The 12,687-nt window shown below is 44.8% G+C and overlaps 1 protein-coding gene across 1 annotated transcript; it reads right to left on the bottom strand.

Annotated features, from left to right (window-relative positions):
- Positions 1–2,603: 2,603 nt before the first annotated feature.
- Positions 2,604–5,929, bottom strand: LOC125522315 (DHBP synthase RibB-like alpha/beta domain-containing protein). The gene is made up of 9 exons (XM_048687383.2): positions 5,669–5,929; positions 5,441–5,562; positions 4,917–4,970; positions 4,778–4,802; positions 4,526–4,648; positions 4,288–4,451; positions 3,961–4,030; positions 3,195–3,293; positions 2,604–2,888 (listed from the first exon to the last, which is right to left on the bottom strand). The coding sequence occupies exons 1-9, from the start codon at positions 5,852–5,854 to the stop codon at positions 2,814–2,816; spliced, it is 918 nt and encodes a 305-aa protein (XP_048543340.2). The 5' UTR covers positions 5,855–5,929; the 3' UTR covers positions 2,604–2,813.
- Between the last annotated feature and the right edge of the window lie 6,758 nt (positions 5,930–12,687).

Here is a 12,687-nt window from a genome sequence, read left to right as displayed (position 1 = left end):
TTCCAAACTCTTTACCGACGGTGATCCTTTCTCTGATCCTTCTCTTTATCGTAGTCTTACTGGTGCACTTCAGCATCTCATTCTCACTCGTCCTGATTTTTTTTTGATGTCCAACAAGCTTGTCTATACATGCATGATCCTCGTATTCCACACTACAATCATGTCAAACGTATTCTTCGATATCTCAAAGGCACACTAGACTTAGGTCTTCATATCAACAAATCCTCTCCCACCTCCTTGACAGCTTACTCTGATGCAGACTGGGCTGGTTGTCCAGATACTCGTAGGTCCACATCCGGATTTTGTGTTTTTCTTGGTAACAATTTGGTTTCTTGGTCTTCAAAAAGGCAGGTTACGGTCTCCCGCTCATCTGCTAAAGCTGAGTACCGCGTTGTGGCTCATGCAGTTACTGATACGGTTTGGTTGCGCCAGTTGCTGTCGGAGCTGCACCGTCCTATTGAGCAAGCTACCATTGTTTACCGTGATAATATTTCAGCTGTCTACATGTCAGGGAATCCGGTTCAACACCGTCGCACCAAGCATATTGAGATCGACATTCATTTTGTTCGAGAGAAGGTGGCTCTCGGTCAAGTTCGCGTTCTCCACGTGCCTACTTCTGCTCAGTTTGCTGATATCTTTACTAAAGGGCTAGCGACTACTCCGTTTCAAGACATTCATTTCAGTCTCAACGTCGTCGAGCCTACCGTTGACACTGCGGGGATGTTAGAATACAACTTGTACTAGGATTAAGACTCCTACTCGGTTTGTAATAAGGCTAGGTCAGGTGCGACTTGGCTCTTATATATACTTCTTGTACCGACACAATATTGCATCAACAATTATTCAATACAATTCTACTATTTGTCTTCGGTAGATCCATGTGGACCTGGTTTTCGTTCGTCAGTGGTCGTGTGTATACTTCTCTTCATCGACAACGGTTGTTGTTCTCGTGCGATGGTCCTGTAGGGCCTTAGCACGATGACTTCCTAATTGTTTACTATAACAAGATTTGCTCGGCTCCGGTGAGGAACGGACAATGACGGTGACGCGTCTGTGGCTCGCTACAGTGTTTGTAGTCGTTGTTAGGTGGTTTATTTTTACTTTTATTGTTCTTTGTACTACCTTGCTTGTTGAATGGATCGATTTTTTTAAAAAAAAAGCTAACACAAAAACCTAGAGGGTGACAAACAAGAACAAATCTATCACGGGGTCGAATCACGCTACATCATCCAAACCGCGTTGTTACAGATCTTGGTACTTGCTGACACCAACAACTCGAACAAAGCTCGATTATCTCAGACAGACGTGTCCTTTGTTGGCAATCTTGTTGGCGCGTGCGATGGTGACACAACAGCAAAAGCTGATGAAAACAAACCACCTTGACTAGAGATCCCGGCGATATATGTGGCCATTGATCGGCCGCCGTCGCCGTCCTTCTCTCCGGACCCCGGCCGCTTGCGTGCCCGACTCCCCATTGCTGGCGGCAACAGTGCGCGCCCTGGAAAAGCAACGCCACCAATTTCCTAGCTCTAGAGTCTAGACCGACCAGGGAGGGTGAGTTGTGTGCATGTGTCACTGCACTGTAGGTAATTTATAAGCTGCTAATCGATGCGGCAGTAAGCACTTGTCGTCCCGTCGACCTCTCGTTTTAGGAACGGAAAAGGCTAAGCTACTAAGCTAGGCAGCAGGCGCAGGTAGATCGAGTTGATCCTGAGATTGTGCTTGCTACTAAGCTACTAAGCTATCTGTTGTTTGCTTGCGAGGTTGTGAGCGAAAATTACCAACGGTGACCGGGCACCTTTGTGCCCATTAAAAAAACATTTTCTACAACACAAAAAAGTTGATATTTTAGAAAAACTTCTAATCTATCCATCTTCGATCATGGCAGAAATAATAAAAATTACATTCAGATTCATAGACCACCTAGCAACGACTACAAGCACTGAAGCGAGCCGAGCGTCGCCGTCATCACTCCTCCCTTGCCGAAGTCGGGCAGAACTTATTATAGTAGACAATCAGGAAGCCTTCGTGATAAGACCCAATAAAATCAGTGTAAGACACACAAACATAGATGAAGGACGACCAGATCCGAGTAGGTCCACCAAAGATAGATCCATCGGAGAAACACCTCGACACGCCCGCTGATGATGGTAGACACATCACCGAAATAAGAGCTAGGCGCGGAGAACCTTGTTCCATCTTTAAAGAGCCGCCGCTTCCTGAGCAAGACACAAACCCTAACAAAACTTTAAAAGACATAAAAAAAGGAACCCTTCCCTCGGCAAGGTCCGAGATCCACCACGCCCTCATGACCCTAAGACCATCGGAGACGAGGCGGACAGGTGGCGGCGCTAACAAAAGGCAGAGGAACCCAAATCTTTTTTGGGCGAGGAGGTGGCGACCGCGTGAGGTGTCTAGATAGTACACTTCGTTCGATAAAAGTTGAATTTTATCTTAGGCCCAATTGCTTAGTGTGCGTGCGTGTGTGGGTGTGCGTGTGTGCGCGTCTCCAGCTCTGGTAAGGAATGAGTGATGATGGCGGCACGCCTTCGCCTCTTTGGCTCACACAAGTGCTGGTAGAAGAAGACTTTGCCGATGCGGGGTACATAGAATTGAGATCTGTATACAACTTGGGGTAGTGTTCAAAATCAGTTATCCTCAAACCATGGGAAGACAGTGACTAGTGCAACGCATTTAACGGAAGGTCTTGAACTGATATACAAAGTAGACATTAACTACTTTTCAGCGGTTCGAAAAAACCGGCATGACCACTCCTACTTACAACTCATAGCGTAGGTTAGCAGGGCAACGTTTCAAGCTGCTTTACGAGAATAGGTTGACTGCGCCTCTTGGTCTGTGCCTGTTACCATCCAATCAAGCTTTGCACCCTAAAGCAAAAGAAATATTAAGTGCATAGTTAAATCGTAGCAGAATCTTCATAGGCCGGCCGACCATGCATGACATCAAAGATGTAACAGGAGGACTCAAGTATGAGACGTAGAGGCCTCGTATAAATGACTGAGATACAGCTCAGCACATTTTGGTGTATCCAAGTGCTAGCCAAGCATCAACAAAATGCAGGATTTCATGGTTTTCCAGGACTACGCTATGATACACTGGAATATATTCATAGACAGGAGGTTAAGCTTTGAATTACGGGTCATGGTAGTTCATTAGAATATGCGGTTGCATACCTTTCCCTGCCGAATAATGGTAGGATAACTTCCAGTCATGTCAACGACAGTAGATGGATCAGCAATTCTAGCACCGCCATCAACGATGAAATCGAGTCCCTGAAATTTGAAACATTTGAGCATGTCATGCTCTTGAAGCCATCTATTTCACACGTACTCTTGTGCTACGAAATGACTAGTAACACGGCTACACATAAAAGCAGCTAACGGATGTTAACTACTCCCTCCGTTTACAAATATAAGATGTTCTGGATATTTCAGTATGTACTACATACAGACTGAAATGAGTGAACAAACACACTTAAACGTGTCTATATACATCCGACTAAGAAAAAAGTTAGAACATCTTATATTTGTGGACGGAGGGAGCATTCCGTAATTGCTTAACTAACCACTTGATGGAAGCCATCACAATATTGCATGCATATCAGAAGAAAAACTAGCTTAATATGCCCTTTGTCAAAAACTGAAAGAGTCATCTGTCAGACAATTTTGTTTAGTTATGCCTTTTTGCTTCACTTAGTTCCCTAGGCCTGAGCAGGTACTATTCACCACTCACCATACAGTCATTTGACTGTAAATTATAATGCATGATAGAAATGGTAACACAAAATATGACCTGGGATTCTCAACATGAAAAGTAACTGTCACTCTAGAGAACAATACAGACCAGTGAAATTTTTTACAATGCTTATACAAAAAAAAAAGCCTTTGTGAAGTCGCTGTAAGCAGATTTCTGGTGCACTAGTAAAAAGAAGGAACATACCAGTGGCTCATAAATATCGGCAATGGTTACTGGATCAAGTATCCATTCATCCTCTGCCAGATATTTGACACTGTAAATAAAGGAGAAAAGAGGAGAATAACTACAAATCCTGGCAACAAAATGAATAGTAATTGAAGATTTTTAACCTAAGCTCAAGTAAAATATCTCCTTCGTGTAGGAAGACCAAAACAGAGAGGCATGTAGCTTATATAACTCAATATTCTTACTGCTCGTACATGCCAGCACAACAGAGTACAATGATTAAAAGACACATCAGAAGCAAGAAATAAATAAAGAAAACTGAAGGTATATGAGCCTACAACCAACCTTGTGCAGATCAACGGTTCTTCCAGATTTTGCAGTATTGCTTGACATATGGGATCATCTGGCATTCGAACACCAACCTGCCTCCTTTTTGCGTATCTAGTAGATGACCCATGCTTGATGCATTGCTTGGGCAATTCCTTAGTCGCAGGTAGAATAAAGGTGTACTGCACATGATTAAATAGACGTTAGTTGTGAAGTACAAGATGGTGGTCGATCTTGAAGAGGCAGATATCCTTACAGGTCCTGGTAATATACGCTTGACAGCACGGAAAATGTTAGCTTGCCCTTGGTTGGTACCTAGAGGAAATCCTGTTGTGTAGGTATCAATATCTCGCAACGAGCGGCACAAGATGCTGAGAGGCTGCATTATTCAAAATTGGTATAAGAATAGAGTGCATTTGCAAAAATGAAAGTGTGGTTGGTAGGTGTGCCTTGCTCCAGAGTAAGCTTCATAAGAAAGGAGGACTTATTGCTCTCTTGCACATCTTGCCTTTGAATTTACAATGCCTTTGATTCTGCATGAGAAAAAAAACAGATAGTGCCAATTAGATCTGTGTTGGTTTACTTCATGTCTAAGACAGCAAATAAATAAGAATTATTATACTGACCAACCAGATGAATGATTGTACCTGCGGAGGCGCTCAATAGAGTCATTGTTACTCAGATCACAAACAATGGAGTAGCTGTAAAAAATGGAATTTGTTATTATTTGTGTTTTTTAACTGTGTTATTATTTGTGCTCAGCACAGCGCATTGTCCAAATAAAATCAGAAAGCTTGAGGACTTGCTTAGATCTCTGAGAACATGTGCAGACACATAGGTAATGAGATGGACATACAAACAAAATGCTACTCATCAGTAATCCAAAGTCAGCTTCAGCAAAAACTAAGCTGCCTATGCAACCAAAACACTTTGTAGATGATATGAGCACAAATACTGAGATGGCTGTTTACACGAGTTATCACCCAACCGTGCTTCAATTTACACGGTACTCTGCACGCACCGAGCATCAACTGCAACGAGAAATGCAGTGCGCACGGTGCATTTCCTTGCTCCCTAACCAATGGCAAGCCCGGCCGGTCCCGGGATAAGCTGTCAGGTTGTTCCAGGACGAGCACAAGGTCAAGTGAAGGGAAAGCATTGAATATCATACACGGTGTCGGTTGGGATGACGCCTACGGCGCCGCTGTTTATGAGGTCGACGACGGGGTCCAGCTTCCAGAAGTCCTCGCCGGAGGGTTCCACCTGCACCCGCAGCATCCCGCCATCCCCTCTCTTTGCGCGCGCGGGCCAAACCAGTCGCCGGAAAAGGATCCGTTACTTTATCTCCAGGAATCCGGAAGTAGGAAACGTGCGAGAGCATTGGGGGGTGGGGGCGTACCGTGAACTGGCGCTGGGTGTCGTACTTGAGGCGCTTGGGGTTGCGCTTGTGGAGGGCGACGATGGCGACGGAGACGCGCGGCGAAGGGGTCGGCAAGGAGGGGAGGCGGAGTGGGGAGGGGGAGACGGCGCGGCGAAAGGAGAGGCGCGAGAAGAGGTCGGTGGTGGGGTTGGCGGTGGTCGCCATTGCAGGGTCGGCGAGCTCTTGGCGCCAGGATCCCTGGCCGTCGACTGTTTATTCCCCACGTTATCCCGATTTCATTTTCCCTTTCTACGATATAAACTTAGTTTTTTTTTCCAACAGTTTGTTATATCACACGACAAAGCTTTTCACAACCATCAGATTAGACTTTTTTCTTGCGAATGAGCCATGGGTCTATATTAATCAAACATCAATGTTACATGAAATCCCATAATGAAAGGATTAAAATATAAATGAGCAAGTTCGGTAGGCGGATCCTCTCGGTCGCCTAGATCGTCACGTCGACGCCGACGCTCGTCGGGCCCGTCGGCGTCCACCACATCATCGACACCCATGATCAAGGAGGAGGTGGTGCTCTCCTCCTTCGACAAGGAGGAGCAGCATGCACACCTCCTTGTCGAGGTCACGCGGATCGATAAAGAGTCACAAGACAGATTGAGTTGATGCTCAAGCGCCCGCTCCGCGACAGCATCCGTGGCCATCGCGCGATAGCCACGTCAAGGATGAGTCACCCTTCCCGCCGCACCATCACTTCAAGGAGGAGCCAGCATCCTCGCCACGCCGAAGCGTCAAAATGGAGTCAACATCTCCACCATGGTGGCATGTGGCAAGGAGGTGGCACCGCCATCCCCGCCCCAGTGGCATGCGGCGAACATGAAGGAGGAGGCAACCCCTACCCCGAGGATTGCCAACGCATGCAGTTGCCTCATCTACTAACTCGATAATGGCGGCGACACCTCCTCCTCGCGCACCAGGATGACAGTCGACAAGGTGACCGCCAAGGAGGAGCGCCGGAAGCGGTGCGACGTGGCGTGTTGTTCGGCTTTCGCAAGTCAGACGTGGCGCCAAACTGGGTGTGCGCTAACCCAAACCTAGCGTTGACCGGTGCGAAGGATCAGTTCAGGACCACTAAGCGGACATCCTTCCCTTCGTCGGCGCAGGATCATCGACCAACTCTATAAGATAGGGTTGGTTGAGTCCGAGTGCGCACGCCCTTGCCCTCGTCGGCAAAAAGAAGGGCAAGGGCGGGTGATGTGGTCCCGAATTCACAACCAACAGTTCAGTTTAGTTTTTTATTTAATTGAACTTATTAAATAGCATATGGTTTGCATGTAATATATTAAACTTGCTGAATTTTGATCGTTTGCTTAAATATTCGTTTGAAATGTGAGCGGATATTTCATGCATAGAGTTGGATGACCGTCTTCATATCCAATGTCTGCGGACACGTCCAAACGTGTCCATGGAGGTTGCATTTGATACGACGTTGGAGATCCCTAAGCGGTTTACCTTGCCCTAAATGTGGTTATTTTGTGTAGTTACCTCACACACACCTTATTTTATGAGCATATTCAAGAAACTAAAACCATAATTTCAAGATTAATAAAATTATCATAATCGATGACATCATAGTCTACCTCTGCAAGAACAATTTACTTTTTGAGGCTACTAAAAGATTAACTTGACACGAATCAAAGAGTCCTAGAAAAAGAGTCCACCAAATATGAATACATACCAAACCTGGCTAGATGGCCCGGCCCGGCCAGGCTCGGCACGACCCATCCTAAATAGGCCAAGCACGTTACACCAAGCACGTCTAATATACAAGCCTTGTCGGGCTGTGATGTAGGGTAGGAACCCTAATCGGCCGATCTTTCACGAAAGGAGTGGATCCCGCGATGAACACAAAGAACACGAGGAGGGAAACGAGGGGAAATCACAAGGGGAACACAAGAGAACACTCAAACCAACAAGAATGATCATACAAGTGCTAGATCCTCGAAACACGATAGGAGATACAAGATCCAAAGTCAACAACGGACGATACAAAGGTAGCCGGTCTTCTCCGTGAGGAGGTCTTGAATCCACGAGGGGATCTTCCCTTAGAGGGGTCTTGAATCCAAAGGGATCTTCTCCAAAGAGGGGTCGCGGTCTCTCTCGTGGAGTAGATCCGATGTGGATGAGCAATGCTCTATCTCTAAATATGAGCTAAACCAATGCTAACCCTAGCTAGGAGGAATAGGAGGTCTATTTATAGTCTTAGTGCAAAAAGGGGGCGAAGTGGGGGGTACATGGGCCTCGGGCCTGAATCCTGTGCACAGACAGGGGCCGGACGTCCGGTGGTTCACGGGCGGCCGGACGTCTGGTAAGTGTCGGTCGTCCGCTCGTTTTGGCTCGGGTGCTGAAGTGACGGATTTCCGGGCTGGGCCGGTCGTCCGGTCGCCGGACGTCCGGAGGCGTCGGACGTTCGCTCATTCGGCTCGGGTGCAGGGGCACCGGTCGTCCGGTCTGGACTGGACATCCACTCGCCGGGGCTCGGCTGGGGCTTCAGGCGCCGGACTTCCGGCCCCGCCCGGTCGTCCGGTGGCTTGGACTTTTCCTGCATCCCTCCTTCTTCTCCGTCTTCACGTCCATCTTCCTCTTCTTCTTCTCCTAGCTCATTAGCTTCTCCATGATACCTGAGTATGCACAATGTGTCCATATGAGGTAGTAGCCATGTCTCATGTGCATCGAAGTGGAAATGTGAGAGGAGAGATGTCACCTCGGTTTCAAGAGCTCTTGCATGTGCTCGTGTCATGGGTCAGAGAGGTGTCGTAGGAGATGTAGGTGGGTCCATTGGGATGGCCGTGGGATGCTCCACATCATCTCCCCTCCCTTGGGGAAGATCCGTCCTCGGATCAAATTCTTCATCACCATGGAAGGGTGAGAGATCTTTGACGTTGAAGATGTCGCTCAAGTTGTACTTGTCGCGCGGGAGGTTGATGTCCACTACACAACCTTCTTCTTGTAGACGTTGTTGGGCCTCCAAGTGCAGAGGTTTGTAGGACAGTAGAAAATTTCCCTCAAGTGGATGACCTAAGGTTTATCAATCCGTAGGAGGCATAGGATGAAGATGGTCTCTCTCAAGCAACCCTGCAACCAAATAACAAATAGTCTCTTGTGTCCCCAACACACCCAATACAATGGTAAATTGTATAGGTGCACTAGTTCGGCGAAGAGATGGTGATACAAGTGGTATATGGATAGTAGATAAAGGTTTTTGTAATCTGAAAATATAAAAACAGCAAGGTAACTAATGATAAAAGTGAGCACAAACGGTATTGCAATGCGTTGAAACAAGGCCTAGGGTTCATACTTTCACTAGTGCAAGTTCCCTCAACAATAATAACATAATTGGATCACATAACTATCCCTCAACATGCAACAAAGAGTCACTCCAAAGTCACTAATAGCAGAGAATAAACGAAGAGATTATGGTAGGGTACGAAACCACCTCAAAGTTATTCTTTCCAATCAATCCGCTGGGCTATTCCTATAAGTGTCACAAACAGCCCTAGAGTTCGTACTAGAATAACACCTTAAGATACAAATCAACCAAAACCCTAATATCACCTAGATACTTCAATGTCACCTCAAGTATCCGTGGGTATGATTATACGATATGCATCACACAATCTCAGATTCATCTATTTAACCAACACATGGGACCTCAAAGAGTGCCCCAAAGTTTCTATCGGAGAGTCAAGATGAGAACGTGTGCCAACCCCTATGCAAAATTCCCAAGGTCACGGAACCCGCAAGTTGATCACCAAAACACACATCAAGTGGATCAATAGAATACCGCATTGTCACCACGGGTATCCCACGCAAGACATACATCAAGTGTTCTCAAATCCTTAAAGACTCAATCCGATAAGATAACTTCAAAGGGAAAACTCAATCCATTACAAGAGAGTAGAGGGGGGGAAACATCATAAGATCCAACTATAATAGCAAAGCTCGCGATACATCAAGATTGTATCACCTCAAGAACACGATAGAGAGAGAGAGAGAGAGATCAAGCACATAGCTACTGGTACATACCCTCAGCCCCGAGGGAGAACTACTCCCTCCTCGTCATGGAGAGCGCCGGGATGATGAAGATGGCCACCGGAGAGGGATTCCCCCCTCCGGCAGGGTGCCAGAACGGGTCTAGATTGGTTTTCGGTGGCTACAGAGGTTTCTGGCGGCGGAACTCCCGATCTATTGTGCTCCCCGAAGTTTTTAGGGTATATGGGTATATATGGGAGGAAGAAGTACGTCGGTGGACCTCCGGGCTGTCCACGAGGCAGGGGGCGCGCCCCCACCCTCGTGGACAGCCCGGGACTCTCCTGGTGCATCTCTGATACTCCGTGGGCTTCTTCTGGTCCAAAAATAAGTTCCGTAAAGTTTCAGGTCAATTGGACTCTGTTTGATTTTCCTTTTCTACGATACTGTAAAACAAGGAAAAAACAGAAATTGGCATTGGGCTCTGGGTTAATAGGTTAGTCCTAAAAATAATATAAAAGTGTATAATAAAGCCCATAAACATCCAACACAGATAATATAATAGTATGGAACAATCAAAAATTATAGATACGTTGGAGACGTATCAGCATCCCCAAGCTTAATTCCTGCTCGTCCTCGAGTAGGTAAATGATAAAAATAGAATTTTTGATGTGGAATAATACCTAACATATTTCTCTAAGTAATTCTTCTTTATTGTGGCAAGAATATTCAGATCCATAAGATTCAAGACAAAAGTTTAATATTGACATAGAAATAATAATACTTCAAGCATACTAACTAAGCAATTATGTCTCTTCAAAATAACATGGCAAAAGAATGTTCATCCCTACAAAATCATATAGTTTGGTCATGCACCATTTTCATCACACAAGAATGCTCTCATCATGCACAACCCTGATGACAAGCCAAGCAATTGTTTCATACTTTAGTAATCTCAAACTTTTTTCAACTTTCACGCAATACATGAGCGTGAGCCATGGATATAGCACTATGGTTGGAATAGAATATAATAATGGGGTTTTGTGGAGAAGACAAAAAAGAGAAAGTCTCACATCGAAGCGGCTAATCAATGGGTTAGGGAGATGCCCATCAATTGATATCAATGTGAGTGAGTAGGGATTGCCATGCAACGGATGCACTAGAGCTATAAATGTATGAAAGCTCAACAAAAGAACTAAGTGGGTGTGCATCCAACTTGCTTGCTCACAAAGACCTAGGGCACTTGAGGAGGCCCATTGTTGGAATATACAAGCCAAGTTCTATAATGAAAAATTCCCACTAGTATATGAAAGTGACAAAACAAGAGACTCTCTATCATAAAGATCATGGTGCTACTTTGAAGCACAAGTGTGGAAAAAGGATAGTAGCATTGCCCCTTTTTTGGCCTTTTTTGGGACAATGCTCTATTAATGATGATCACCACACTTCTATTTATTTACAACTCAAAGATTACAACTCGATACTAGAACAAGATACGACTCTATATGAATGCCTCCGGCGGTGTACCGGGATTGCGATGAATCAAGAGTGACATGTATGAAAAATTATGAACGGTGGCTTTACCAAAAATACGATGTCAACTACATGATCATGCAAAGCAATATGACAATGATGATGCGTGTCATAATAGATGGACTAGTGGAAAGTTGCATGGCAATATATCTCGAAATGGCTATGGAAATGCCATAATAGGTAGGTATGGTGGCTGTTTTGAGGAAGATATAAGGAGGTTTATGTGTGAAAGAGCGTATCATATCACGGGGTTTGGATGCACCGGCGAAGTTTGCACCAACTCTCAATGTGAGAAAGGGCAATGCACGGTACCGAAGAGGCTAGCAATGATGGAAGGGTAAGAGTGCGTATAATCCATGGACTCAACATTAGTCATAAAGAACTCACATACTTATTGCAAAAATCTACAAGTCATCAAAAACCAAGTATTACGCGCATGCTCCTAGGGGGATAGATTGGTAGGAAAATACCACCGCTCGTCCCTGACCGCCATCATAAGGAAGACAATCAAATAATACCTCATGTTTCAAATTTGTTACACAACGGTCACCATACGTGCATGCTACGGGACTTGCAAACTTCAACACAAGTATTCCTCAAATTCACAACTACCCAACTAGAACAACTTTGATATCACTATCTCCATATCTCAAAACAATTATCAAGTATCAAACTTCTCTTAGTATTCAATGCACTCTATATGAAAGTTTTTATTATATCCATCTTGGATGCCCATCATATTAGGACTAGTTCCATAACCAAAGCAAACTACCATGCTGTTCTAAAGGACTCTCAAAATAATATAAGTGAAGCATGAGAGATCAACTATTTCTATGAAATAAAACCACCACCGTGCTCTAAAAGGATATAAGTGAAGCACTAGAGCAACGACAAACTACTCCGAAAGATATAAGTGAAGATCAATGAGTAGTTCAATAATTATGCAACTATGTGAAGACTCTCTAACATTAAAGAATTTCAGATCTTGGTATTTTATTCAAACAGCAAGCAAATCCTAACAAAATAAATTGACGCTCCAAGCAAAACACATATCATGTGGCGAATAAAAATATAGCTCCAAGTAAAGTTACCGATGAACGAAGACGAAAGAGGGGATGCCTTCCGGGGCATCCCCAAGCTTAGGCTTTTGGTTGTCCTTGAATATTACCTTGGGGTGCCTTGGGCATCCCCAAGCTTTGTCTCTTTCCACTCCTTATTCCATAGTCCATCAAATCTTTACCCAAAACTTGAAAACTTCACAACACAAAACTTAACAGAAAACTCGTAAGCTCCGTTAGTATAAGAAAGCAAATCACCATCATAAGGTACTGTAATGAACTCATTCTAAATTCATATTGGTGTAAAATCTAATGTATTCCAACTTCTCTATGGTTCATACCCTCCGATACTACTCATAGATTCATCAAAATAAGCAAACAACACATAGAAAACAGAATCTGTCAGAAACAGAACAGTCT

This window comes from Triticum urartu, chromosome 7A (genome assembly GCF_056163025.1).
Source record: "Triticum urartu cultivar PI428250 chromosome 7A, HENAU_Tu73, whole genome shotgun sequence".
Lineage (NCBI taxonomy): Eukaryota > Viridiplantae > Streptophyta > Magnoliopsida > Poales > Poaceae > Triticum > Triticum urartu.
The sequence above is the reverse complement of the archived record's forward strand: the minus strand, read 5'-3'. Positions and strand labels throughout refer to the sequence as shown.